Below are 25,097 nucleotides of genomic sequence, written 5' to 3'. Positions count from 1 at the left end.
AATACGCTGTAGTCTCATTTTATTATAAGAGTTCTCAGAATTATCTATTAATATGTTGTTTGGATTCCCCCTCTCGGCGGCGTGATAAATAGTTCCAAATAACAGATGGTGCTGCAGGGAGAGACAAAGCGGGGAAATCTGGTAGCAATTATCCTCAATTATGTTCATTGTTATTTTGAGCTAATTATTGTTATTGTCACTTTTGTTTGTGCGTCTTGCGGCGCTGGGCTGCAATAAGCGGGCCTGCGGAGGACAATGGGGAGCAGGGATCTGTTGTGATGATGAAATATGGCTTTCATAATTGAGCCTAACCAGTTTGTCTAAATAAAACTGAGATCTAAATGTAAATAAAGGCTGAAGTTTCATATCAGATTAACCAAATGTCTGCGGCTAAAATGAGTCTAATAGAGGATCTATTGACTGATAGACAAATCTATTGTCTTTCACTTCTTTAACTGCCGTTTTTAGATGCGTAAAAGCCTCTTTGTGCGGAAGGGAACGAGGATTAATTTGGTTCGTATTTTTATTGTTTTTTGTCCTTTGAAAAAGCGTCTTTTAGATTTTTCTTTAAATATAAAAATCATGAAATCATGTATTTTATTGAAGTTCAAATCAAAGGCCACATTTTCAGGCTTTTTTTTTCTACTTTTGTTTTGTTTCTTTTTTCAAATATCTCTACTAATAATTTGAGAGTGGATGCAGTTGGTTCCCGCGCCAATCTGCAGCGCACCCCGCTCTGCAGCGGCAGGCACAAACTTTCCCGGTCGATTTTCAGCGTTTTAGTGCACAAGAATGTCCCTCCACGTTGAGAGGATCTATTTAACGAGGACGGAGAGCGATCCGAACCCGGACCGGGCAGGTTGAGGAAGAGAAGAGGGGCTCTGTGGCCGCTGCGTGAAGCGGACCCGACTCCTCTCTCGTCTTTGTTTGGGGGCGTCTCCTCTTCTTTCGTCCTGTCCCCTCCCCTCTATCTCTCCCCATCCTCGCTCCCTCTTTCTCCCCCCGGGGTGGGAGAAGCCCGAGTTTGGTTCTCAGAGAGAGAGAGAGAAAGAGAGAGAGCGAGAGAGCGAGAGAGAGAAAGTCCTTTGGGAAGAGTCACAGCGCATTTTTTCCTCAGAGAGAGAGCGGAGCGGTGAGAGCTCGGGACTGATCCGCAGGACGCAGCGCTGCTCCGGACACCACAGACCCCCATCACGTCCCGCGCCGCTGGGCTGAGGGAGAAGAAGAGAAAGCAGAGAGCAAAAAGAGGAAGAAAGAAGCGTCAGAAAATGATGACATCTGATCCGGGTGCGAGTTGATCTCTCTTTCCTGTGTGACAGCCTGAACTGTGGATCTCCACGCGCATCAGAGTGACTTTTTACACATTTTTACTGGGTCTTTTTGCTTCTTGGCGCCATCCCGGCGATTTAATCAGACTTTTAATAGTTTGGACTTCTGGATTCTACTATTCTGATTTGACCTCACCTCCTTTTGAGCACACACTCGTTCATCGGGACCAGAATTAGAGGAATAAACACCCAACTGCTTGATTTCTAGCGAGGCGCACGGAGCAGAGAGCGCACCCACGTTGCTCCTCTTCATCAGAGTAAGGATCTACAGGAGAACAAGTGCACAGCCAGGCGGGAAGAGTCCGGGAGACAGAAGCGAGCTACGGAGGTTTGTTCATGTTTGGGATCCAGGAGAGCATCCAGAGGAGCGGCAGCAGCCTGAAAGAGGAGCCGCTGGGAGGCATGAACGCTGTCCGGAGCTGGATGCAAGGGGGCGGCGTGCTGGACGCCAACACGGCCGCCCAAAGGTGAGCTCTGCTCGGGCTGGAGGAAACACTTGCATACCCCCTGCCTTCGTTTACCGAAACACGGAAACAACGAGATTTTTCTGCCAGGACCCCGCAGAGGCTCGTGCAGCGCGCAGAATGAGCTGCTGTCCGGAGGAAGAAATCTGGATTTATTGCCTTGATGATGTAGATTCATTGGCAGGATTTTGGGCTCAAAATGTTGAATTAAAAGATAATTTTTAATTTTAAGATATTGTTCTTAAAAGTAAAAGGAAACTTGTGTTTGTTCAGAGATTTACGCACACGGAATGTGTTTTTTCTGTTCCTGGCTGAGGTTTAACGAGTGTGAAGCCACAGGGTCACATACAGATTGATATAAAAAAATTAGTCAAATTCTTTAAAGTGAGGGAAAAAAATCTGCCCCTCTTTTCCAAACATACTTATTGTTTTATTCAAGGGGAACACAATTCTCCACGTGGCCCACAGAGTGAGAGATGTAAAGGTGAAGAAATCATGACCTCCTGTCACAGATAAACCCTGATCAGAAAAGCCTCCATCGCTAACACATTTAATTGTATTAAAAAATATTATTAATAAAAAATATAAAACGATTCGAGAAGATATAGCTTTATAAATTAAAAAATAGCTTCAGTCAAAGTAAGAAAAAAAGGAGCAATATTCTGTTTTTAAAGTCAAACTTTACACCCAACCTAACACCGACTCCTCCCCGCCTGTGTGTCCGCAGTGGAGTGGGTCTGGCCCGGGCTCACTTCGAGAAGCAGCCGCCCTCAAACCTGCGAAAGTCCAACTTCTTCCACTTCGTGCTGGCTCTGTACGACAGGCAGGGTCAGCCGGTGGAGATCGAGAGGACCAACTTCGTGGACTTCATCGAGAAAGAGAAGGTGGGTGCACGAGCTTATTAAATTACCTCTTTAAAAAAGGCCTTATTATTTTATTGATGTTACTTCTGTCTGCTATTATTGATTTGTTTAATTTAATATTTTAAACATTTACAGAAACTCATCAATTAAATATTTAGTGCATTTATTATTATTATTATTATTATTATTTTTATTTTTACACACACACAAATTATAACTCCAAATCTTCATTCGATCCTCTTGTGGATTTGTTCAATAATAACCCCCCTCGCTGTTGAAATCGTTTAAATTTACAGCTGTTTATATGGAACCACTTGTTCTATATAAACAGCGGCGGGCCTCCTCATCAATTATGACTCCGTTTAAATGAGATGAAATGTAAAGTGGGAGAGTTTAATGTTGGATTTATTCGCCCTGCAAACATTCGCAGTAATTACAGAGGAATTAAAAAGCCACAATAACACCATGAGTGCACGTGGGGAACATGACAGAGCTGTCCGCTGTGAGCGTAAATCACGTCATCATTTAATGTGTGACCGCTGTGAACGATGCAGTAAGTTTAAATGTGCGGAGAGGTACTTTTTAATTTGTCCTAAAATGTCAATAAACAGCTCAGTGTGTGTGTGTGTGTGTCTGTGTGTGTGTGTTAAGGAGACGAGCGGAGAGAAGACCAATAACGGGATTCATTACAGGCTGCAGCTTCTTTACAGTAACGGTGAGTGAGGACACACACACACACATTTTACCAAACCAGTGTGATTGGCTGTTGTCTCCTGCAATAATCACAATGTGCACTCAGGAAGCAGCTGATATTTAATGTGCACAAATGTGCAGCAGAGGGCCAACAGGCTGCCATACTCTGCTCATGTCACACAAACTGCAGTGTAATATTTCACTGTTTTGTCATTTCACCAATTTCTGGGAGAAATGTCACAATTTGGAAGCAGCTGTTGCAGGCGATTTCCAGCAGCTTTGAGTCTTCATCGTGTCACTGTCCCTGCATGAGTCTGTCTGGGCCGTGTGGCCGTTTGCATGTTGTGTAGTGGTAGCTGTGGATTGTGGTTTTCAGGCCTGCGAGCAGGAGGAAACAACACAAACTGGCGGGGAAATCACAGCTGCAGCTTCTGTGGGGTTAAGACGTGTTGGTGAACTGCCATTATAGATTTTTATATCACTTGCATGTTTAAATTGACTCACGAAACTATTTAAAAGTGATATTAAATGTAAGGATCAGACATTTAACACCACAGGGAACCTGTAATGCACGTCTAATGGGTTCACAGTTTTCTGGAGGGGGACAGAGTGTCATATGTTGTGTTGACTGAACAGCCCTTTTTAGAATATCTTAATATAATTAACTTGAATTAAAGTCATCTTACAGTAGAAAACACAAAGATCAAGAGAAATATTAATTTTCACAATGTTACCTGTTTAACTGGCTTAATTTTTACAACACACGCACACACAAAACTCCTCAAGGGGTTACTAAACTTTTTGGCTCATGACCTGTCAGTGAATTAAACATGTTAACACGTAACATAACATGCATAAAATCAATAACCTATGTAAATTAAAATGAAGTTAAATGCAGCTCAAACAGTAATTTGCATGTTTGAGCAGCTGATTTGATCATTCTTACTATTTCTTTACTGATTAACTAATTTTTTAAAGCTCAAGGAGAAAAGATTATATCCAAGAATTCACAAGAAAAAAAGTAAAAGAAAAAAAATAATTTGCATATTATGTTAATGTAAATGGGCGTCTTGCAAACCCTTAAAATTTGGGCACAGCTGTGCACAGCTTCCTGATGTGTAAGGCAGCAATGAATGATGACTTTTGCATCTTTTCATAAATTGACACTTTTTCAGATGGAGTTTGGTATTATGTTCTGCTTTGTAAAAATCTGTCAAGTGTCTGATTTTTTCCTTGTCTTCTGCGTCCCATCAGGCATCAGAACAGAGCAGGACTTTTATGTTCGACTCATAGACTCCATGACTAAACAGGTAAACACACCTTTTTACACAACACACACACACACCTACACACACACCCTCTCCCACAGAGGTCTGTCACCTCTCCTGTTACCTCCCCGACAATAAGCTGCTCCACTGATCCGCCTGTTCTCCGCCGCCTTCCCCTCTCTGCATGTACTTGCACACACAAAAACATTTATGTGTGTGTGTGTGGGTGGGTGTCTCCACGATGTGTGTGTGTGGGTGGGTGGGGGCACACACACACACACACACACACACACTGCATGGCTCCAGGCGTTCTCGCATGTTCTCCTCTCGCTGTGATTAGAGCGAGGAGGCAGCGAGCGGGTGTTGAGGAACAGGGCAGAACGCTGCTGCTGCTCACAGAAGCAAGTGGAAAAGATATAACGGCACCTCTGGGATTTGGTCTGCCGAGCAGCGAGCGTTTTCTGATCAGATCCAATTTTTCTGTTAATGTTTGTGTTTTTGTTGATATGTAGCTCTAAGAGAGAGAGAGAGATTTAGAGGGGAGAGAGGCAGGCTGAACAACACTTTTTGTGTTTGTGCTTTATGTTACTCAGGTAAATAGTTCGAAAGAAGACCGATTTTTACGTCTGTGCACAAGAAACAGAGTTTTCTATCCCGTGTGTGTGTGTGTAAGTGTAATGTAAGTGTGTAAGTGTGTGTCTGCATGGTTTGAGGAGCCAACAAGCCATGCTATGCACTGAATACTTGCTAATGTGACTGCAGGCTCTGATAGAGTCTCACATTTCTGCTGCCACGCTGCACCACATTCTGTGTGTGTGTGTGTGTGTGTGTGTGTCTGGCAGGCCTAAGGGACCACACTGTTCACTAATAACTCTGTTTAGCTCGAGCATGGTGGGGTGACAGCAGGCTACACACACACACACACACACACACACACACACGTTACGTCGGCCCTTGCAGTAGATGTTCAGAAAAGGAACCGGGGTGTTTGACCTCGAACACACACACACACACACACACACACACACACACACGCTCGCAGGCAGGCAGGTAAATATATTTTTGCACATGCTTTTGTCTGAGAAAAGTTAAATGGTTCTTTTTTTAACCTACATAAAGAGAGAAAGGAAAAGTCATTTTTCCTCAAGACGCTGATACGGGCAGGTGTGTGCTGCACCTGTGGGCACCCTTCTGTGTGTGTGTGTGCAGGTGTGTGCACGTGTGGTAGTGGGGGGTTATTGTGAGGGGGGGGGGGAGAGAGTGATGAACGAATGGGGAATAGTGCAGGTATCTGTCGCAGTGTTCGTGCACAGGCGATTAGGCAAAACTGCACATGGAGCAATAACGCATGCTTAACTGTGTGTGTGTGTGTGTGTGTGCGTGTGCGTGTGCGTGTGCGTGTGCGTGTGTGTGTGCGCGTGTGTGTGTGTGTATGTAAAGGAATGGGACACTAACAGGTGGTCAAACCAAAACAACCGTGTGGTTTGCTTGTCGGTGATGTCATGGCCGCTGTATCTCTAACCACACGCACACACACACACACACACACACAAACATCTTAGCCACTGTTTGTCTCACTTAAAGAAAATTGAAGCCACTCAGCAGTACAAAGTTTGCGTCAGTGTCTCTCTAATGTTACATTACAGTTGAGGACAAAGTGCGATCTATAAAAAACTCTGGAATCTTCTGTCATTATCAGATTGACTGACATGTATTTTAATGAACAGACAGCCACCACGCTGAAAGCTTTTCAGGGGAAGTGAAAGCTCTCTGTTGGACTGAAACAGGCCTGTGGCTGAGGAGCAGCTGGAAAGTAAACTGAATCACAACTACGTTCTCAATAATGCATGTCTTATCCAGACATGGAGGAAACCCAGAGGACCGCCGAGCACGCACGATAGCCATGTTCACGCCGTCTCCGCGACTTCATCAGGACTTTTTTCTTCGGGAGTTTTCAGTAAAAATAGTTATCGCCAATTCTCCCTGCACGTCGTCCGCCATGTTTGTTTACTCTAAAGTCACGCTTGACCCCGAGAGATTTCCAGTTTTGCGAGTCTGGTTATAATAACAATAACAACTTTATTTACATAGCACTTTTCTCAACAAGGTTATAAAGCGCTTTACAAAAAATAGAGAAAGATAAAAGAAAAGCAGATAAAAAAACCACAGAAAAAAGTGTTAAAAGATAAATTAAGAATTCATCAAAGCCTTCCTGTGAAGGAAAGTTTTAAGAGATGATTTAAAAGAACCGACAGAGCTGGTTGTTTGTGAATGGAATTTGTTTGTGTGTGGTGGACTGTTTTGGTTATATTAATCTATACTTAGTGGTAGCACACCTTATACCTGTTTTAAGGGAAAATGCCCAGAACACAGAGACAGGTGGAGGTGAGTGTGAAGAAGGATGAGGGTCAAAAAGATTACATCAAATAATACATTCACTGTTCATTAAGGGATTCAAAGAGTAATAACAAGATGATCATCTATCTTTAAGATGTGACCAAATTTCACATCACTGACAGGGAGACAGAAGCTGGGGACCTCTTCAATCACATGCATTTTCAGACTCCTATGTTCTGTATCCACATGGATGTTTTATATGGTCAAAACTTTAAGGTGTGTGTCAGTGCTGTCGGCATTAAATGCATGTTGTAATATGTTGTATGGTGGTGAGTATCTAGCTGGGTCTTAAACTCACATCACTGAGTGTGTTTATGTCGCAGTTCTGCCTGTGATTCTTCTGCCTACACCGACGTTAGGCTCCTAAAGCTGCCACTTCTGTCTGACATCCTGTTATTTCTGTCTACCTGTGTGTGTGTGTGTGCTGAGAAGGCCGGTATGTGTGAGTTAAACTGAGGAGGAGGAGAGCGCCTCCTATAGTCTTCAGAAGCATCCCGACTCTGTCCCGGAGAATAAAGCGCCTGTCACTGCGGCCCTGCAGATCACTAGCTCGCTAGTCGACCTGACACTAACGCAGGAGGAAGTGTGTTCCCCCGCTTAACGGCTCCTTGTTTACACGCCGCGCATGTCATGCTACTTCAAAGGTGGAGGAGCGAGCGGCGGAGATGCTGCATGAAAGGCCCGGTGAGGAGGAGAGAGGGAGGAGACAGAGGAGGAGGAAAAAGCAGATGAAAGATAAGAGTGGAGCAGGAGAGGTGACAGCGTGATGAAGACGCTGAGAGGAACACAGGCCGGGATGGCGGGAGGAGTTACTCACACTAGAGCCTGTCGCAGGCGGAGGGGGAGTTATTATTATCAGATTACTCTTTGTTTGAGCTCCAGATGTCTCAGCAGGATCAGGACAGTGATATTTAAACATAGGTTAAGTGTAATTTTTTATAATCCACGGTATTTGAGGCGTCACGATGCAGGAAGGGGAACCCCTCTTGAAGTCCAAACAGGGTCAAAGCGAGGCAGGGAGTGTTGGCACGGAGACGAGTCACAGATGATGGAGATGAGTCAACATGAAACAAATAAAGAATCAGGGAAAATAGCGGAGACCATCTACTGTTTATCTAGAAAAGTATTTGCACTAAGATAGACACAAACTTTGACCTCAGAGACGAGTGTTGTCCTCTGTGCATCCAAACCAACACTGTCACATGTCAACACTAAGTTATTTCTTAGAACTAATTATGTAACATAACGTGTGTACGTCGCCTACTTTTAGTAACTTACTGTAACCCAAACCATGAGCTTTTTCTACACCAAACTAAAGTTGAGTACATTTTAAGTACATGTTCCATGTTTTTCTGGGACTCTGGTGCTCTTATTCAGTCATTTGTCATTCAGGGATTTAGTGCCTGTGTCCACTAACGCTGCTTTTTGCACTGGCAGCACCCACAAACTCAATTTCAGAACGCTTCTTGCCAGTGCTTACTGTTGCTAGGTTACGAAAGTTGTCTGACGGCACTTCCGCTTCCCTCGATAGTGATCGTTAAGTTTTAAATTACTCTGCATGCTTCATATTTGCTTTGATTCAATGAAAATTTCCAATGAAAACATAAAAACAATGGACAGGTATCGTGTCCTGGCGTTAGCAGCAGCTCTAGACAAAACAATATGCTTCTCCTCCGCCATTGTTGATTGTTGATCATTGACAAAGTCGATGACTGAAGTCCTGCCCCTTCTTGAATTTGATTGGTCGGTGAGGGAGAAGTGACATTGATGGCGGTGTTACAAAAGTTGAACTATTTTTATTGTTTTGAGTGCAGCGACAAAAAACAGCTGACGCCGAGGGCTAGGGCTGCACGATATTGGAAAAAACATTAAATGAAAAAGTAGAGAGAGCAGAGTTGGAGCGTTCTTTATAAAACAAATACTAACAGACTTGTGGGCTGCAGTTATTAATACGGTATGTCATCAACCATTGCTAATGATAATCAAATGTATGTTTAATCAGCATGATCCGCCCCGTGACCCGTGCCCCGAGTCACTTTATGAAACGAAAAATCACATCTCCTGCTTCCTGCTGTTCCTGTCGGCACACACAACCTCAGGCGGTGTGTGTGCTGCAGGTGTAGCCGCTAAAAGTAAACAGCACGTCCGCTCTGTGAACTATTCGCTTATGTAGCCACAGTGTTAACCAGCACCTGGACGAATAGGTGCTACCAGCGCAAAAAACGCAGTTAGTGGACACAGGCCCTCATAAATCAACCGATTGAAAGCTCCTGTGAGGAGATTTTAGCAGGTTATCAAACAGACTTCAATTAATTCTGATGTCTCTTTTTACATTTTCCACAGAAAAGATTCCTCCTCAGTGACACGTTTAATTAAAAAACGAATTCAGGATGACATTGTCCTTCGAGGTCAGCAAGATCGCCACAACATGAAAGTTCCTCACTGTAGCTTTAAGTATGAGGACGTGTTGTTTCCGTCACACGTGAATTGGACGCTTCTGGTTGACACATCTGTCCTCTATCCTGCTAATGTTTTGGTCAACTGGGATAAAGTAACTTTTGCTTTGCTTTTGTATGTGTCATCGTGTTCGAGCTGTGGATTCCTCAACATCACATTCACTGACCTCTTCTGTGATATTTGGAGGAAAGCTCAGTTACACCAGACCTGATTCTGTACATAAAGATAAATGCACTCACCTGGTTCAAAGTGTGAAGGTTTTCTTGTGTGTGTGTGTGTGTGTGTGTGAGAGAGAGAGAGAGAGAGAGAGAGAAAGAAAGGGAACAAACGAGCGAAAATGCAGGAAAGAGAAGACGAGAGAGGCCGAGATGGCGTTGATGCATGTTTGTCCAGTGAGAAAACAAGTTCAGAGGAAGTTTCCTGGCTCTCTCTCTCTCTCTGACCTTATAAAGTAATTCTAAGCTCAATCCAGAAGGCAACTGGACTTGCCTTATGGATTAAGCTTAGAATTACCACGACCTTGATGACTGAGAACCTTCACAGACACCTATTGGCTGACCGCCGGGGTCAGCCCTAAACGTGGGTCTATATGTGACTGACTGAGTGACTGAGTAAGTGAAGGTACTTTCACAGCCGTAGAGAGAGAGAGTTGCGGCATCGCAATGGCAGATCATGGAGCCTATTGGACCTCCACTGACGCGACTCTCTGTCTATACGGCTTTGGATACTTTGTTCGGGGAGTAGGCGGGGCTGCTCCTCCGCTGCTCTTCCTCCGTCCTCACCTACGTCAACAGCGCACACCTGCATTCAAACACGTTGTCATCGGCCTCATAAGGACAGTCCTTGTAGCACATTGCCCACCAAAGCGCACATTGACCTGATGCGGTCAGCCACATACGAGGTTTTGACCTTGTCTTGTTGCTCTCTTTCCTACAGTTCCCACACTCAGATTTGCTTTCACTGAGTCGTAATCGTATAAAAATATTACAGTATGATTCTGACAGTTCAGGATCAGAGAAGCTGTTTGAAATGTTGTTGCTGTTGGATGAACGTCAGTGGTGTGTTAACACATCTTCTTTGCTTTGGCTGCAGTCAGTTGAAATGTTTTCAAGATGGATACCTGTTTATGTTGCTCTCTTGATAGATATATTTTCATCTTATTTTGCAGAACTGGCTATTTAAATGTCAGCACCAGCTCTGTCTACCTGTAGTTACGCTCTCTGCGCTTGTAGAGGATTTTTGCTTCATATTTCACATCTGACAGAGCGTGCACAAACCTGGAGTCCTGGACCCCTGCAGGCTCCGGGCTCAGGTGTCGATACATTTCCTGCAGAGGTTTTCCGATTGGAATATTTGCACACGCATGCAAAATTATACCTGACAGAGGCCCCGGGCCCTGAGACAAGTGGGGTCTACAATTCCAGAAAACACAGAGGGTCCTGGAGAGAACTAGCTGTTAGCATGAAACGCTGTAGGCAACAACATTATTGTATAAGGGCCCTCAGAGTGTTCAGCTGCTGTATCTGCTCTCCATTAATGCCGCAAAGCTCCAAGCTAGTGTCTCAGGACGGTGGAGGGCTGTGGATGAAACAAATGAGGGGCTTAGGTAACACTCTCGTCTCATGCTGGGGCCCCGTGTGAGGCGTGGGCCCCTGATGGGACACATGAGCGATATTTTACATTAGTCCTTTCAGGTTTGTTGGCATCAGCACAAGTGTTGCACGTTATGTTGTTTGGAATCACTCAGCTTCACTCGGCTAAATGACCTTCATTTACAAAGTAGTGTTGGCGCGATGGCAGCAGGTAGCCTGAACTCCAGCTGAAGTCGATTAGAGACGACAGAGAAACTTCTTCAGCGTTCCAGGAGGAAAGCGAGCCTGTCACTCTGTGAGACTCGCTGGAGTTTGGATCGACAGATCAAACAGCCTGGAATAGACCAAAGACAGGCAGGTGGTGTGTATGGATTGATGGATGGATGGCTTAGCAGTGTGTGACTGCTGCTTTATTCTGAGCTTCTCACCAGAACCAGGAATACTGTGTACTGGGAGCAGGTGAAGAAATTATGAAGCAGAAATATGGCCACTGCTCTGTGAATATACACCAGCTGTGTGAACCAGGTGCTGGTGTGTGCGTGGAGGGTGACAGACACCCAGTGCACAGATAGTGGGTGTCATTGTGTGTATGTGATTTTGAGGTGTCACTGCTGAACTATGTGTTTTTTCAGGTGAAGTGGTAACTAACAACACTCTGCCAGAGATACGAAGGAAATAAACGCGCACCACAGCTAAAGTAGAAGAATGAAGATACCTCGATTCGACATTGTTGTTGTGTTTTCTCATGAGTGCAGCCGTCTCCCCTCAGCTGTTTGGTACATGTGGAGCGCAGTGGTGTGAAAACATGCAAATCAGTTTTCATGCATGCGTGCACTAATGCAGAGAATGACTGCCGTCTATCAGAAGGTTTAACCGTTTTTGTTCAGTGTTTAACTTTGAAAAGTAGTGAAAAGTCTGGTGACTTCTGTATGTGTCTCATTGTTAACAAATACAGTGAAAAGACCAGCAGAGTTAGCAATGGATTGAATTGATTGTGTTGCGTGGCCAAATCCTGATTAAATGTATTTCTCTCTCAAAAATGACTCATGCCACCTCAGTGAACCACGCTGTCGCACTGGGTGACATGTTCCTTTGGTATCATGAGCATGGACACTGTCGTTTATTTGAGTTCATCCCACACACTTCTTGCACCTTAAGTTCTCTAAGAGTCTCCTAATGTGTGTCAACCAGTTCCTTTCAGGAAGTTGCGTTGTTGCGTTCCCACGAAGTCATTCAAATTCCACCAACTGCGGCAACTTTTCTGCAAATGTTACCCATCACACTATTTCTGCATGTGCATGAAGTCATTTGCGTCACCGAACTCACCTCTTTGATATTCAAAGTATTGATCCCCTGAGGTCTGCAATGTTGTAAAAGCATCAAAGCGAAACTGTCTCTATAATATCTCTTGAACGCTGCACGCGAGACACTTCCGTCTTTCTTACGAGAGCTGTGGTGTGATCGTCTCACTTTCATGAGCTACCTAATCCGGCCCTGAACTACAGAGTCTTCAAGGAGTCTCTAAACAAAAAATCCACAATAATAAATCCAACACTGGATGTCTATGTCGATGTTTTTCTGTTGAGAACTGTTAGATGTCCTCTTAGCCACTTAGCAGGCTCTGCTCTGACTCATTGTACAGTGAGATAGTAATCCCTCTGTCTCTTATCAATTGTTTTATACGGCCGCAGCAGCCGAAATAATGAGTAGAGCAGCGTGTTGTGTAGATTCTACTTTGCATAAATGGATAGCACTGAATGTGCAGGTGCAGTGCAGAAATGTTACACATTTTAATCGGCATCTTGACACAGAAATCAACCACATCGGCACAGCACAGACATTCTTAATCAAATACCTATTTTCTTTTAACTTTTTTTTTATAGCTGAATATGTAATCGGCTCCATGTTTATGTAACCACACTTGACACCAACACCCCGCCGAGGCCGGAGGAGGCTACTTGCTGGATTTGAGCTCAGTGTTTATTCTGGTTTTGCTGTCTGTGAGCTAAAAACACATTCTCTTCTCCATCTTCTTTCCCAGGCGATCATTTATGAAGGCCAAGACAAGAACCCAGAGATGTGCAGAGTGCTGCTGACACACGAGATCATGTGCAGGTGAGGAGCGGTGCATCGAATCCATTTCTTCCTCCTGAAATACCCTCTTCCTCTCTTCGTCTTCAAACTATTTCCAGCTTCTCCTCTCCTCTTTTCTTATGCCGTGTACTTTGTTCTTCTGCAGAAAGTTCTCACCAATCACCTCTCTGTACTCAATACATTTCTTATTTTGTCACCCTCATTAACCCCCCCCCCCAAACACACACCCAGACGCATACACACGCATACACATGAAGCCATATCTGTTGAGGAAGATGAGTTTTTAGCTATCAGAGTCGTTGCTTTAATTATAATCTAAAGATGAATTTCTTCCGAAGTAGGTTGGGAGGAAAGAGCTCTATTTATAGAGGCGTTTTACCAACCTACCCTATACAATAGGAAATGTGTGTGTGGATGCATGTGCGGTGTGCGTGTGTGTGTGTGTGTGCGAGACGCCTGGTTAATTAGGACACAGAGAAACTCATTAGTCAATCTGAACCCTCCTGTTGTTTCATGGCTAACAAATGGGCCTTCCTCTGCAATCTGACTATAAAATATAGGCAGGGTCTCACACACACACACACACACACACACACACATTAGACACAAAGAAGTATGCATATGCACGCTCTCCCGTGCACACCACAGTTATAAAAATTCAAATTTAGCACATGAATTAAGTTGTTCTTATTCCCTGACCTTGTCACTGAACAACTTTAAGTGTAACAATATAAATTGGGGTTCATCTATATGCACGAGCAGGGACTTTAGCGGTGAAATCAGGAGCACTAATATTTTATTCTCAGGCTCACAGTATAATCCTCAGGCTGCCGAGCGTCATGGAGAACACATTGGAATTCTGATTTACAAGGAATGTATAAACAAATTGCATTTGGCAACAGATTTTATGGTAAATAATCGCTGTTTATCAAGAGAGGAATGCATTGTGGACATGAATAAAGTGTTTGCATTACAGTATACATGATCTTATACAGTCGAGAGGCCTCCAGTGTTCCAACATTTCCTCTGTGGGAACAAAAAGTACGACATTGTTAACGTCCGCATGTCTGAGGTCAAAGTTTGGGCCGTTTCCTCGTGTTCTCACATGCTGATTCTGCAGCGGGGGGCCTCACACACAACACACAGCGTAACAACACACGCACAAAGAGCTCAGGGCGTCCATTAATCAGTGTGGCTCATTGTCACCGTGCTGCTATTAGCCATATGCTCGCAGCCAATCTGCCAGCTCACAGACCTGCGACGCAAACCTGTTTGGAGCTGTGCCACCGACACATGAAAGGTTTCGCTCATGAATGGACGACAGAGGCGTCTGTGCCGTTTGTGTCATGTGCTCTACACGACTGTTGGTTTAGATTTATATCTATGTGTTTCACAGTCGTCCCCTTTCTCCTGAGAAAGCTTTCAGATTGAGAGGAGATTTTATTCCACACTGTCTCACAATAGTTTATGTATCAGCTTGTTCCAGTTCTATTGAAGCGACGTGATGGATCCACCGAGTTGAATATGCAAACAGAAGATTAAAGAGTATTTTATTTTGTCAAGGGGAAATATTCCAGATATTTTGTGCATCATTCAACCCAACTATTTGGATTCTTTTGGAACTCCAAAGTAATTTTAAATAAAGTTCTTTGAGTTTGAACAATATTTTACTGCAATTGTAACAACTTTACAGCAAAGATTTAAAGCATCTCCATGTGGTGTTCTTCATGTGCTACAAGACATATCAGGGACAACATAAGCAGTCATCTCCATGGCTGGGCCTGTCTGCTTTTAAACTGCAGTGTACCAAGGACAGGCTGAACAACACATTTTCAGATTGGCAGGTTTGAGATGTCACAAACCTAAGGAGCCAACCCCGTTAATGGACGGGGTAATTACGCATTTTGTCGAAAACACTTCAAACACAATTTATTATTTCAGGCAGAGCATTTCATACGTCTTACAACATGACTCGAGCTGCTCTTTAAGGGGATAAAAATGCAGTGAAGAAATATTTCACCTGCTCTTAATGCTGCTTCAAAATTAGGTTGTTTTTTTTTTTTTAATGTTGGATACTTCTCTTAAGTTGAATCCTTTTTTTTTTTGTTCCTTGGCCTTTTTATGCCTTTATTGAGAGAGAGAGAGAGGACAGTGGATAGTGTTGGAAACAGGGGAAGAAAGCGTGGGAATGACACACGTCAAGGTGCTGTCGGTGTGAGTCGGTTGTATTTGCATGTTACAAATGCGGTTGGACATAATGCATACTGTAAGATAAAACGTGTGAAAATGTTGGTTGTTTTAATTTACAGCTTTTTTCTGACCAAAACACCTTAGTTGACTGACGAGCTTCAGCTAACGATTGTTTTCTTTATCACATTATCACATGGTCCATGAAATAGTTCCCAGAGCCCAAATATGACATTTTAAAAACGTTTGTTTTGACTGTTAAAATTTAACGGTATTTAATTTACAATGATACAAAACAGAGAAAAAAAATATATATATATATGTCTGGGAAGCTGAAACCTTTGATCAATGTATGATTCATGATTTTAGCTAGCTTTCCTTTGGTATTCAGAACTTACATTTTCACAGTAAGAAGGCAAAAATGGCCACAACTCTGCTATTGTGACTCTATTGTTTAAAAGTGTGTGTGTGCACTCTCTGTGTGTGTGTGTGTGTGTGTGTGATGGGAGGAGGGGAGATGATTAGATCACCAGGATCCAGAGCAATAAGTGCTACATTACCCCCATCCCGCCCCTCGTCTCCTCCCCCCCCTCCTTTCTAACATCCTCCCCTCTGCCCCCTTCTCCTCTTCCTCTCCTGTCCCCCCTTAATCTCCCCTCCTCATCTCTTACAGCTCTCCTCCTTTCCCGTGCTCCCCTTATCTCCCTTTCTCCTCCTCCTCCCCTCCAACCTCTCGCCGATGCTCCTCTGACGGGGCCAAAAAGTGACCCAGTTCACGGAGCCGCAGACAGGAAGTGACAGCGAGCAGAAAGAGAGGCAGCAGATAGAAAGAGACAATGTGTGAGGTGTAACGTATCAGCCTCTTTATTCCACCTCTGCCATCTGTGACGCTGAGAAACCTGAGACATCTCCCCTTCCTCTTCTTCCCACCCAAACCTCGCCTCTCCCTCGTCTCCCCCTCTTGTTTTAGCTTTCCCTCCCACGCTCACCCTTTCACTCTTCTCCTGCTTACACCTTTATTCATAATTGATGCACGCATGAAAGCTTTGACAGACTCGTACTACAGATGTGTGAATTGTGGCGCACATGCCAGGTTTTTTTTTACTTGTGTGTGTGTGTGTGTGTCCCACCCACTACTCCTCTGAGCCCCAGGCCTCTTCAATCCTCCTCCACCCTTCTCCTCACCTGTTCATCAGAACAATTAGGATTGACTGCAGGTTGTCTCATAGTGTTCCAAAAGTGATGCATGGCAGGTTTTCTCTCAAAATAATCAATAAGCGAGTCTTCAGAGGTTCAAAACTATAGAAGGCGCTGCCGCAGATTTAAAACACACACACAGTCTTCAGGAGAACGTCTCGTTGGTCGTCTGTCGGTAGGAAACTGGAGACGCTGGAGGGATGAAGTTATACGCTCATAACGTAGGTGCAGGGATGAATCAAAATAAAAGCATCAAAGAGAAAGAGGGCGAGTCGCACACTTGCTTCCTGCCACAAAATGCTCCAATGATTTTGACTCTTAGGTGTTTGTCATGAGATTTTTTTTAAATGGGGACCAACAGTAGTGTGTCATATGCTTGTTGACCTGTCTGTCCTCCCAACCCGACCTTCTACCTCTGTGTCTTTTTAAGAACATCTCTTTCCTCCCAACGGTTACAAGCTATTCATTTAGCCATTACATATAAGCATGTGTGGTTTTGGTGAGCTGAAAGGGCTCTCTGATTGGTCGACAGTTGATCAGATACTGATAACAGTATTGCTAAAGCATCCGATAACACCTAAAGTTCTTATTATACAGCACGAGTAATCTGATTGGACCATGAGTGCTGATATAGAGAGCGACATCACTGGGACTTTTCACTCTGTGTATCACTCCGCCTCAGCCAGGTGTTCTGAATACTGTTAATTAACATTACAGCAGACTGTGTATGTTTACATTGATCAAGCTGGTACCTCTGAATCACACAGCAGACTCTTATCTCACTGGTTGATGATGAATGAAATCAAATAGATAAATATACATCGTACAAAGTAGCTGATCTGTGGTAACCTTTAGGGCCCGATCAGACAGAATGCGTTTTGCAGGCATAAAACGCGAGGTGCACCGCACTGCCTTTTTGTGGAAGTAAACACCCGATCAGACAGAGTGCGTTTTAGCAGCTGGGGGCTGCTTTTTTTTCCTACTGTTGTTAAGGCAACCGACGAATCATTAGCTGTCATTAACCAAACCGTTATATCGTAAACTGACAGAAGGCTCGCCTCTCCTTTCATCCGATTGGACAATGAGAAAAAACGCCCATGACGTCGGGCGCTTTTCTGCTTTGAGTTGAACTTTTTTCAACTCGAGGCGCTCGGAGCGTTTCCTCAAAAACGTGAGGCGCACAGTGCGGAAAAAAGCGCGGCGCTCTGCAAAGCAAAAGCCGCGCGCAAAAAGTGTCCCTCCCATTGAAAACAATGACAAAAAAGCCACCCCCAGCTGCTAAAACGCGTCCTGTCTGATCGGGCCCTTAGCGTGCAGGAGAATGTTTGGGTTGCTTGGCAACGACAGACCAGTTTCGGTTAAGTTGTGGAACAAGTTGAGTTGGTGGAGTAAAACATAATCTGTTGTTGATTATTACTGTTGACTACTATTTGCCGCCTTTCTAACTGTTGTATAAAAGCAATATCACACCCGAGGTCGTGATGTACTGAATGTCAACACGGCTGTGATTCGGTCGTAGGCACGAGGCCGCAGATAATGATATCTAGTACAACAAAACTCCCTCTCATGTGATATTGCTTAATTAGCGAGCACACCGGTCTACACAGCTAACTGAAAAAGATCAGTTTGTCTTTATTTCTCCAAATCAGTAGCCTGCACAGAGAGTTGTACTGCTCTGTTGTACACATGGATGTTTTTATGGCTGACACTGGCAACCCTTAACTTCCTGTTTAATGGTTCTGAAATGAACTGATTGGGGATCATTGTGTGGTATTAGCAGGGAATCAAACATTTGATTCACTGAAAAATTCCACCAGTTAAACCTTGATTTTGCCGTACATGGTTATTAATGCCCAGGCAAAATGTCTTAGTTACCAAAACAAGCAACCTCTATTGTAAGATATTTGCGATCATTTAAGAGAAACTTCTGGGGGCCCGTTGAGGTCCTTATCCACTTACATCTTTAGTGACATGTCTGTGTTAACTACAGCTAGCTAGTCCCTTTTTTTCTTTTAGTTTCTACTTTAAATTCAGTCTCCTTACGTCTATTTTAATCCGTGCTGTGAGTGCAGACCCGCTCAGCACTGCAGACTTTCCCTCTCGGCCTGTTTTGAACGTATCTGATCGCTTCCTGTGATTTCATGTTCGGTCGAACACATCAGTGCAGACATAATGTGCTGAAAAAGTCCCGTTCTAACATCTAAATCTGAACTCCCGTGTGAAGTACTGTATGTCTGAGTCTTTTCTAACTTCTTCTTCTACTGTCTCCTCTTCTCCTGCAGTCGGTGCTGTGACAAGAAGAGCTGCGGAAACCGTAATGAGACACCTTCAGACCCCGTCATCATCGACAGGTACTGCCGCTTACTCCGTCTCTCTCTCTCTCACTCCTACACGCACACACACACACACACACGCCGGATGAGTTGACCTGTTTGAATGGCGGCGTGTGACGGGATGTTTTGATGATCAGCTGTCGCTCCTGAAATAGAAGCTCCTCAGATAGAAGTGATGGAAGACAACGTGAGGCTGAATCTTTGCATCTTTCGGTCAAACAGATCTGGTGAATGTGGCAGGAATTAAACGTCCACGTGCACAATGTAGCAATCAATTCAGTAATGCTTTCATTGACCTGTGCAGAGGGGACATTAATGCACATCAGCTGCTCAGTGTCTGCCTCCTATCTGTCACATTCACACACATTTACCCACTTACGCACAACAAACGCTCCTCAGACGAGTGCAGCTCCTCTACGTAACACAAACTACAGAGCTAGCAGAAGCTGTCTGTCGTTTTTATTCCTACCTGTCTGTCTCCCCTTCTGTCTGTTTTTCTTTCTTTCTGTCGAGGTGGAGGACTGAAGTTATCCCTCCCTTACCTCCCCCTCCTCCTCCTCCTCCTCCTCCTCCTGCAGCAGCAGTGCAGAAAAATGGGTCATGAGCAAAGAAAAAAGTGACAGAGAAAAACTGAAATGAGATCCATCCTCATTTTTTAATCTGATTTCTTCTTGGCAGTTGTTTTAACCCTGTGTGAGCAGGTTTCTCTGCGTGCACGAGGGACTGCAGAGAAAGAGAGCTGCTTCTCGTCACTGTCAGCGCGTTATCAAAGAGACGAGTAATCATCCTTTCGTTGTAACCAGAACACAGAAAAAAACACTGTACGAACGTTAGCATTAACACAAGTAGTGTTAATGCTATGCTATGATAGTGTTCTATTGTAATGCAGTTCATATCATACAGTGTGTCCTGCTGTTTAAGCTTTAGGAACACTTCTTATAGAACATTATCACTACTCTCAGTACTCAGGGCTCCATCACTGCGAACCCCACTTAACAAACTTACATTACATTGATCTCAGGATATATAAACCTTTTTTAAAGATTATTTTTTTGACCTTTATTGAGACAGAGAGAGAGAGAGGGCAGTGGATAGTGTTGGGCTTGACACGCGTCAAGAGACCGGGTGTGGGAGTCGGTTGGATTTCCATGTTACAAAAGCTGCGGGACATGACGCATACTGTAATGCTGAATGTTGGTTTCTTAATAATTTACTGCTATTTTCTTACATCTTACTTGGAGGCAGACACATCTGGCTGTAGGTGTTCTGCTTCATATATTTATGATTGTGCTTGTTTTAGACAGAGCTTGACTGGTTTGACTTGTTATTTCATGTCTTTTATTCTGTGTTGTGTTTGTATGTATGGCTGCTGATTGTTTGTCCGAAACTTTGCTTACGTGCTGCTGCCGGTCTCGGCCAAGACAGTCTTGAAAAAGTCTCAAGAGTTTCCCGGTCAAATAGAGGTTATAAATAGTTGACTGAAGAGCTTGGCGGTTGAATCCAGAGGACTGTAGCCTCTGTACATGGGCCGCCGATATAAACGCTGAGCTGAACCAAGAAATAAAATCCTTTGATTAGTTTCTGAATTAAGCCATTTTGGAGCTGTTTTATTATGACTTAATTTACTGTGAATTCATTTAGATGTTCTAACCCCAAAGCAATCACTGTGGATATTTTTGATGGCCGAGACAGCCGAGCATGTTGGACACGCTAACACCTTGTTGTCATTCCTCCATGGGCAGGAATACATGACACAGTGTTACATGTATGTTTCTTCTTTAATCACATCAAATCAAATTCAGTTACACATATTTTAAAATGTTTAACTCTTTACGCAGAATATTGTTTGTCTTTTGTATCTTTAATATTTTGTTCCATTGGAAATAAGTTCCTGTTGGTCATGTTTGCCAACATGTAAGCGGGGCTATAAATCCCCCCTCCTTCAAACCTCCACTTTAGCTTTAAGAGTTCTGCTTTGCTTTAACTTTTCCTCCCAGTATTTTTGTGTTTGGAGAAATCTCTTAAAGTAGATAAACACTCTCAACACTCTCAGAGATGTTTGATGGTGCTATTTCAAAGTGTGTGTGTCCAGACGGAGCCACAAAATCCAAAAGGTTTCATGATCGACAGCTACACTTATTTCAGTGTGTGTGTGTGTGTGTGTGTGTGTGTGTGCGTGTGTGCTCAGTACATTATAGCATCTGTACACCACAGCCACATTCTTCTGTTATTGTCGGCTATCTCAGACATCTCAGTTTACACCCCATTATACATCTGCCTGGAAGGTGTGTGTGTGTATGTGTGTGTGGATGGTTAGTTTTGACTTGGGTTGGGCCGCTCAGAGAGTAGTCGATGTATTAAAAGAGATAAAGTTATAAATATAAACTGTAAAATGTGTGTAACTGGTCTGTGTGGAGCGCAGATGTTTGCTGACTTTTAGAGTGCATGTGTTTGTGTGTGTCTGTGTTTTATGGCTGGAGAAGAGGAGCAAAGTGAATTGTGGGAGATGTCAGGGAACTTGGTCAGGATGGAATGTCAAGGTTACCGTGGATACCGTGGGATACTTCCTGTAGCCCCCCCCCTCGTCCACTTCAGTGGTTCACAGCCTCTCAGTGTAACATCTGGAACTCTGCAGCATGTGGAGAGAGAGAGGCAACATAAGAGCTTTAAGTGTCACAGCTTGTAAACAGGAGAATATTTCTGAAGTCCAAATAAAATCACACGCAGTCATCCCTCTTTAGAGTCATAATGTGGAGTTTTTTTCATGTATTAATAGTCAACAGCGACTTTAGTGTTCAGTTGTCTTTGAGCGCGTCTGGTTTGACTCTGCTGGGAAGCCAGTGAGGGATCTTCTCACTGCACTTGTCTCCCATTGTATGTTTGTCGCACCTGGACAGAGGAACCTGGGATCCCGGACACAAGCTGAGGCTTAATTCAGTCCGCATCCTCTAAAGGTCACACTTTAGTAGGCCACGAAGGTTAAACTGATGTTTGTTAATGGTCGGGTCTACAGTGAGGATTTCCTCTTTGCGTCACCAGCTGTTACCGACAGCCTTGACAGCTGCAGAAAAACATTAAACAGTGCACAATGAACTTTGGGATAGGTTAGGTTTTAAAGGGTCCAGGTCTTTGACCCTCTGAACTTGGGGAAAAAAAGGCCAGATTTCTCAACCACATTTAAAGGAGCCTTTAAAGTGGACATGATTGTTGTGACGCATTAACATTTGAAGGATTTGGCCCCTGAATTGAGTCACAGCTAGAGTGTGCATTAGGGGTGGTAATGACAGGGTAACTCACGATACAAACTATAGGGTACGGTATGGTCCAATACGATAGGGTACTGTACGTTACGATACGATAGGGTACGGTATGATACGATACGATACGATACGACACGACACAATACGATACGATACAGTACGATACGATATGATACGATATGATACAATAGGATATAGTACGATACGATACGACACGACACGACACGACACGATACGACACGACGGGACGGGACGCGATGCAATGTGATGCGATACGATACAGTACGATATGATTTAATGTGATACAGTATGGTACATTACGATACGGTACGATACGATTCGATACAGTGTGGTACAATACGATACGAGTCCGCCTATCAATAATTGTACTGCACGACTCAGGACAAATAAAACTGTATGGATATTTTGTCCCACCCCTAGTGTGCACCTTCATACACATTACAGCATCCTCCTGAAGCTCCTCATTAGCATGTGGGAAAATAAATGGCTGCCGTGACAGTCAATCCTCTCCTTAGGCCAACAGTGGAGTAAAACTCGAGAATAGCCCCAGTGTAGGGCAGGCTGGTCATACCTGTCTTTAAAGGATGCTCTTTTTCCCATCAGTATGTCTCTCCAACTTCTTTTTTAAACAGGAAATAAACCAAATTAAGAAAATAAGATGACCCCAAAATGCCATGTATTGTAACATTATATAAAGAGTGATGCTCCCAGTGTTTATCGTGCTTTAACAAACTCAAACACTCCAGGCTGCTGCGCCGACTCGTGGGCACAAACAAGAAACAGAAAAGAGCGCTTGCATGTGATTGACAGCTCATTGCATCGTGTCAGTGCGGGTATCACTCCTCGTGTGCATTTGTGTGTATGTATATGTGACTGACAGCCAGCTGCCAGTGTGTGTGTGTATATGTATGTGTGAGAGTGTGTGTGGCCCAGTTAATCCGTGTTGTAGCGCAGTGAGTGTCCCGCCGCCTCCCAGGGTTAATATAGGGTTAACGACATGCAACGATATCCTATCATACGCCTGCTTGACTCCTAAAGAGCCACATCCACTCTCCTCCTCTTGTTTGCGTGTGTGTGTGTGTGTGTGTGTGTGTGTGGCTGCCATTCAGTTTCTCCTCCTTGCATCTGCTACTGTCTTTTCTCAATCGCTCAACATCCTCATCTCCTCTTTCTCTCTTTCTTTCTCCTCCTACATTTCAACTCCTCCTTTTTTCGCCTCTCTCTTTCCTCCTCTGTCTCTCCTTCCCTCTCTTCCTCTCTCCCTTCATCCCTTTTTTCTTCCTTCTTTTTCTGCGGCCCTGAGGGGTTACCTACCTCACTGCTCTGTTCGCTGCCTGTTTAGACTTCAACGATTGGCTTAATAGGCTCAGGCTGTGTGTGTGTGTGTGTGTGTGTGTGTGTGTGTGTGTGTGTGTGTCGTCTGAGGCAGTGTGTGCGCAGGGTTTAGATCGATGTCACGACTTGAGGAGGAAGAGTGTGTGATATTGTGTGTGTGTGTGTAGCGGGGTTATGGGTACCAGTGTGTGTCCCCTCAAAGTCTAAAGGGGCCCACATAAGCCTGAGGGGTTTAAGGGGTTCCCCGCGTGTGTGTGTATGTGTGTGTTTGTGTGTGTGTGTAAGCTATAGGGTTAAGAGGGGTCACAGCTTGAGGAAGAGATGACGGGAAAGAGAGGAAGGAGGAAGGGATGGAAAAGCGATAGAAGGAGGTGAACATGATAAGAAAGCATTTACAGGGAGTAAAAGGAATGAAGGAGAAGAGGAGGGTGAGGAGGGAGGGGAGAGGCAGCGGGAGGGAGGGAGGGAGGAAGCTTGTCTAGGCAGACAGGGGAGAGAAAGGAGGTGAGGAGGAGCAGAGCCGGGTTTGTTTCAGGGGATAAGAGCTTCAGTCTGGGGAGTCCTGTCAATCAAAGAGCGCCGGGTGGGGGAGGAGGGGGCGCTGTCAATCAGCTGGAGGAGGAGGAGGGGGAGGAGGTGAATGATGAAGGGAGCTAGGGGGATCTTTTAAACGATCTCTTCATCTTTTCTGCCTTTGTCTTCCTCACTCTCTCTCTCTCTCTCTCTCTCTCTCTCTCTTGTCCTAGTTACCAAAATATCTCTGCCAACCTGGTCTGTCACTGTTCGCTCAACTGTCACCGCCTGACGCACACACACTCTCACTCACTTATCTAAAATAGACAGTGAGATAATATGCCGCCTCCTTCGCTGACCCGTCCTCGTCTCTCCTCTCCTCCTCTGCCCTCCTTTATTCCAGCTCCTCTCCGCCTCTCAAATTTAAATGTGCTCTTATATGAACATAATGAGGAACAGTTTTACAATGTGAGGACAAAAATTCAATCTGCAAAGGAAAAATAGACAACAAACAGTTAGCACGTTGCTACGTTAATACACTCAACACTATTTTGGCTCAGTTTGTGCCTCATGTATAATAATATAATAATAATTCAAGGCGGGGTTATTACGCCTCTGTTACGCCTCGTCTTTAAAGCTCCTGTGAGGAGTTTTTCACTGGTTATGAAACAGACTGAAATTAATTCTGATGACTCCATATGAGCTACAAAAGCAAACCAGACCATCAGCGACAAGATTGATTATGACTATATAGTTATTTTTAATGTCTGAAACTGCTGGCGGGGGGGTAGGGTTTGTTTACATTTTCCAGGGCAAAAATTGAAAGTGAGTGAAACATATGACTGTTACAGAAAGCAGGATGAGATATTTTGTTAAAAACCACCACAGGACAAAATCAGCAAAGACATAAGCTATGGACGGCTTTGTCCACAGGGGGCGCCAAAATCAACACAAGCTGAAAGTTCCCCACAGGAGCTTTAATGTAAAAAGCACAGAGGTGGAACAGTGGAGCGAAGTCGGTCCGCCTCTGAGTCGGCATCTGAGGTAGTAACAGAAAAAAGGCATTGATGTCATCATCGGAGCAGGAAGGGCAGA

At 44.2% G+C, this 25,097-nt stretch overlaps 1 protein-coding gene across 2 annotated transcripts in view; it reads left to right on the top strand.

The window, feature by feature from the left end:
- The first annotated feature begins 1,154 nt into the window (after positions 1-1,154).
- The window catches only part of LOC138595992 (transcription factor COE1-A-like), a 93,335-nt gene continuing 69,392 nt past the window's right edge, over positions 1,155-25,097 (top strand). For both annotated transcript variants that reach the window (XM_069667558.1, XM_069667548.1), the window contains exons 1-6: positions 1,155-1,795; positions 2,520-2,676; positions 3,307-3,370; positions 4,603-4,658; positions 13,104-13,177; positions 18,823-18,891. In XM_069667558.1, coding sequence (XP_069523659.1) covers positions 1,665-1,795; positions 2,520-2,676; positions 3,307-3,370; positions 4,603-4,658; positions 13,104-13,177; positions 18,823-18,891 — 551 coding nt within the window. In that variant the 5' untranslated portion in view covers positions 1,155-1,664. The remainder of the gene's footprint in view (positions 1,796-2,519; positions 2,677-3,306; positions 3,371-4,602; positions 4,659-13,103; positions 13,178-18,822; positions 18,892-25,097) is intronic.

This window comes from Semicossyphus pulcher, unplaced genomic scaffold, assembly GCF_022749685.1.
Source record: "Semicossyphus pulcher isolate SPU_LCO1_2020_fin unplaced genomic scaffold, fSemPul1.0.p SCAF_10, whole genome shotgun sequence".
Classification (NCBI taxonomy): domain Eukaryota; kingdom Metazoa; phylum Chordata; class Actinopteri; order Labriformes; family Labridae; genus Semicossyphus; species Semicossyphus pulcher.
This window is presented reverse-complemented; position numbering and strand designations above follow the sequence as displayed.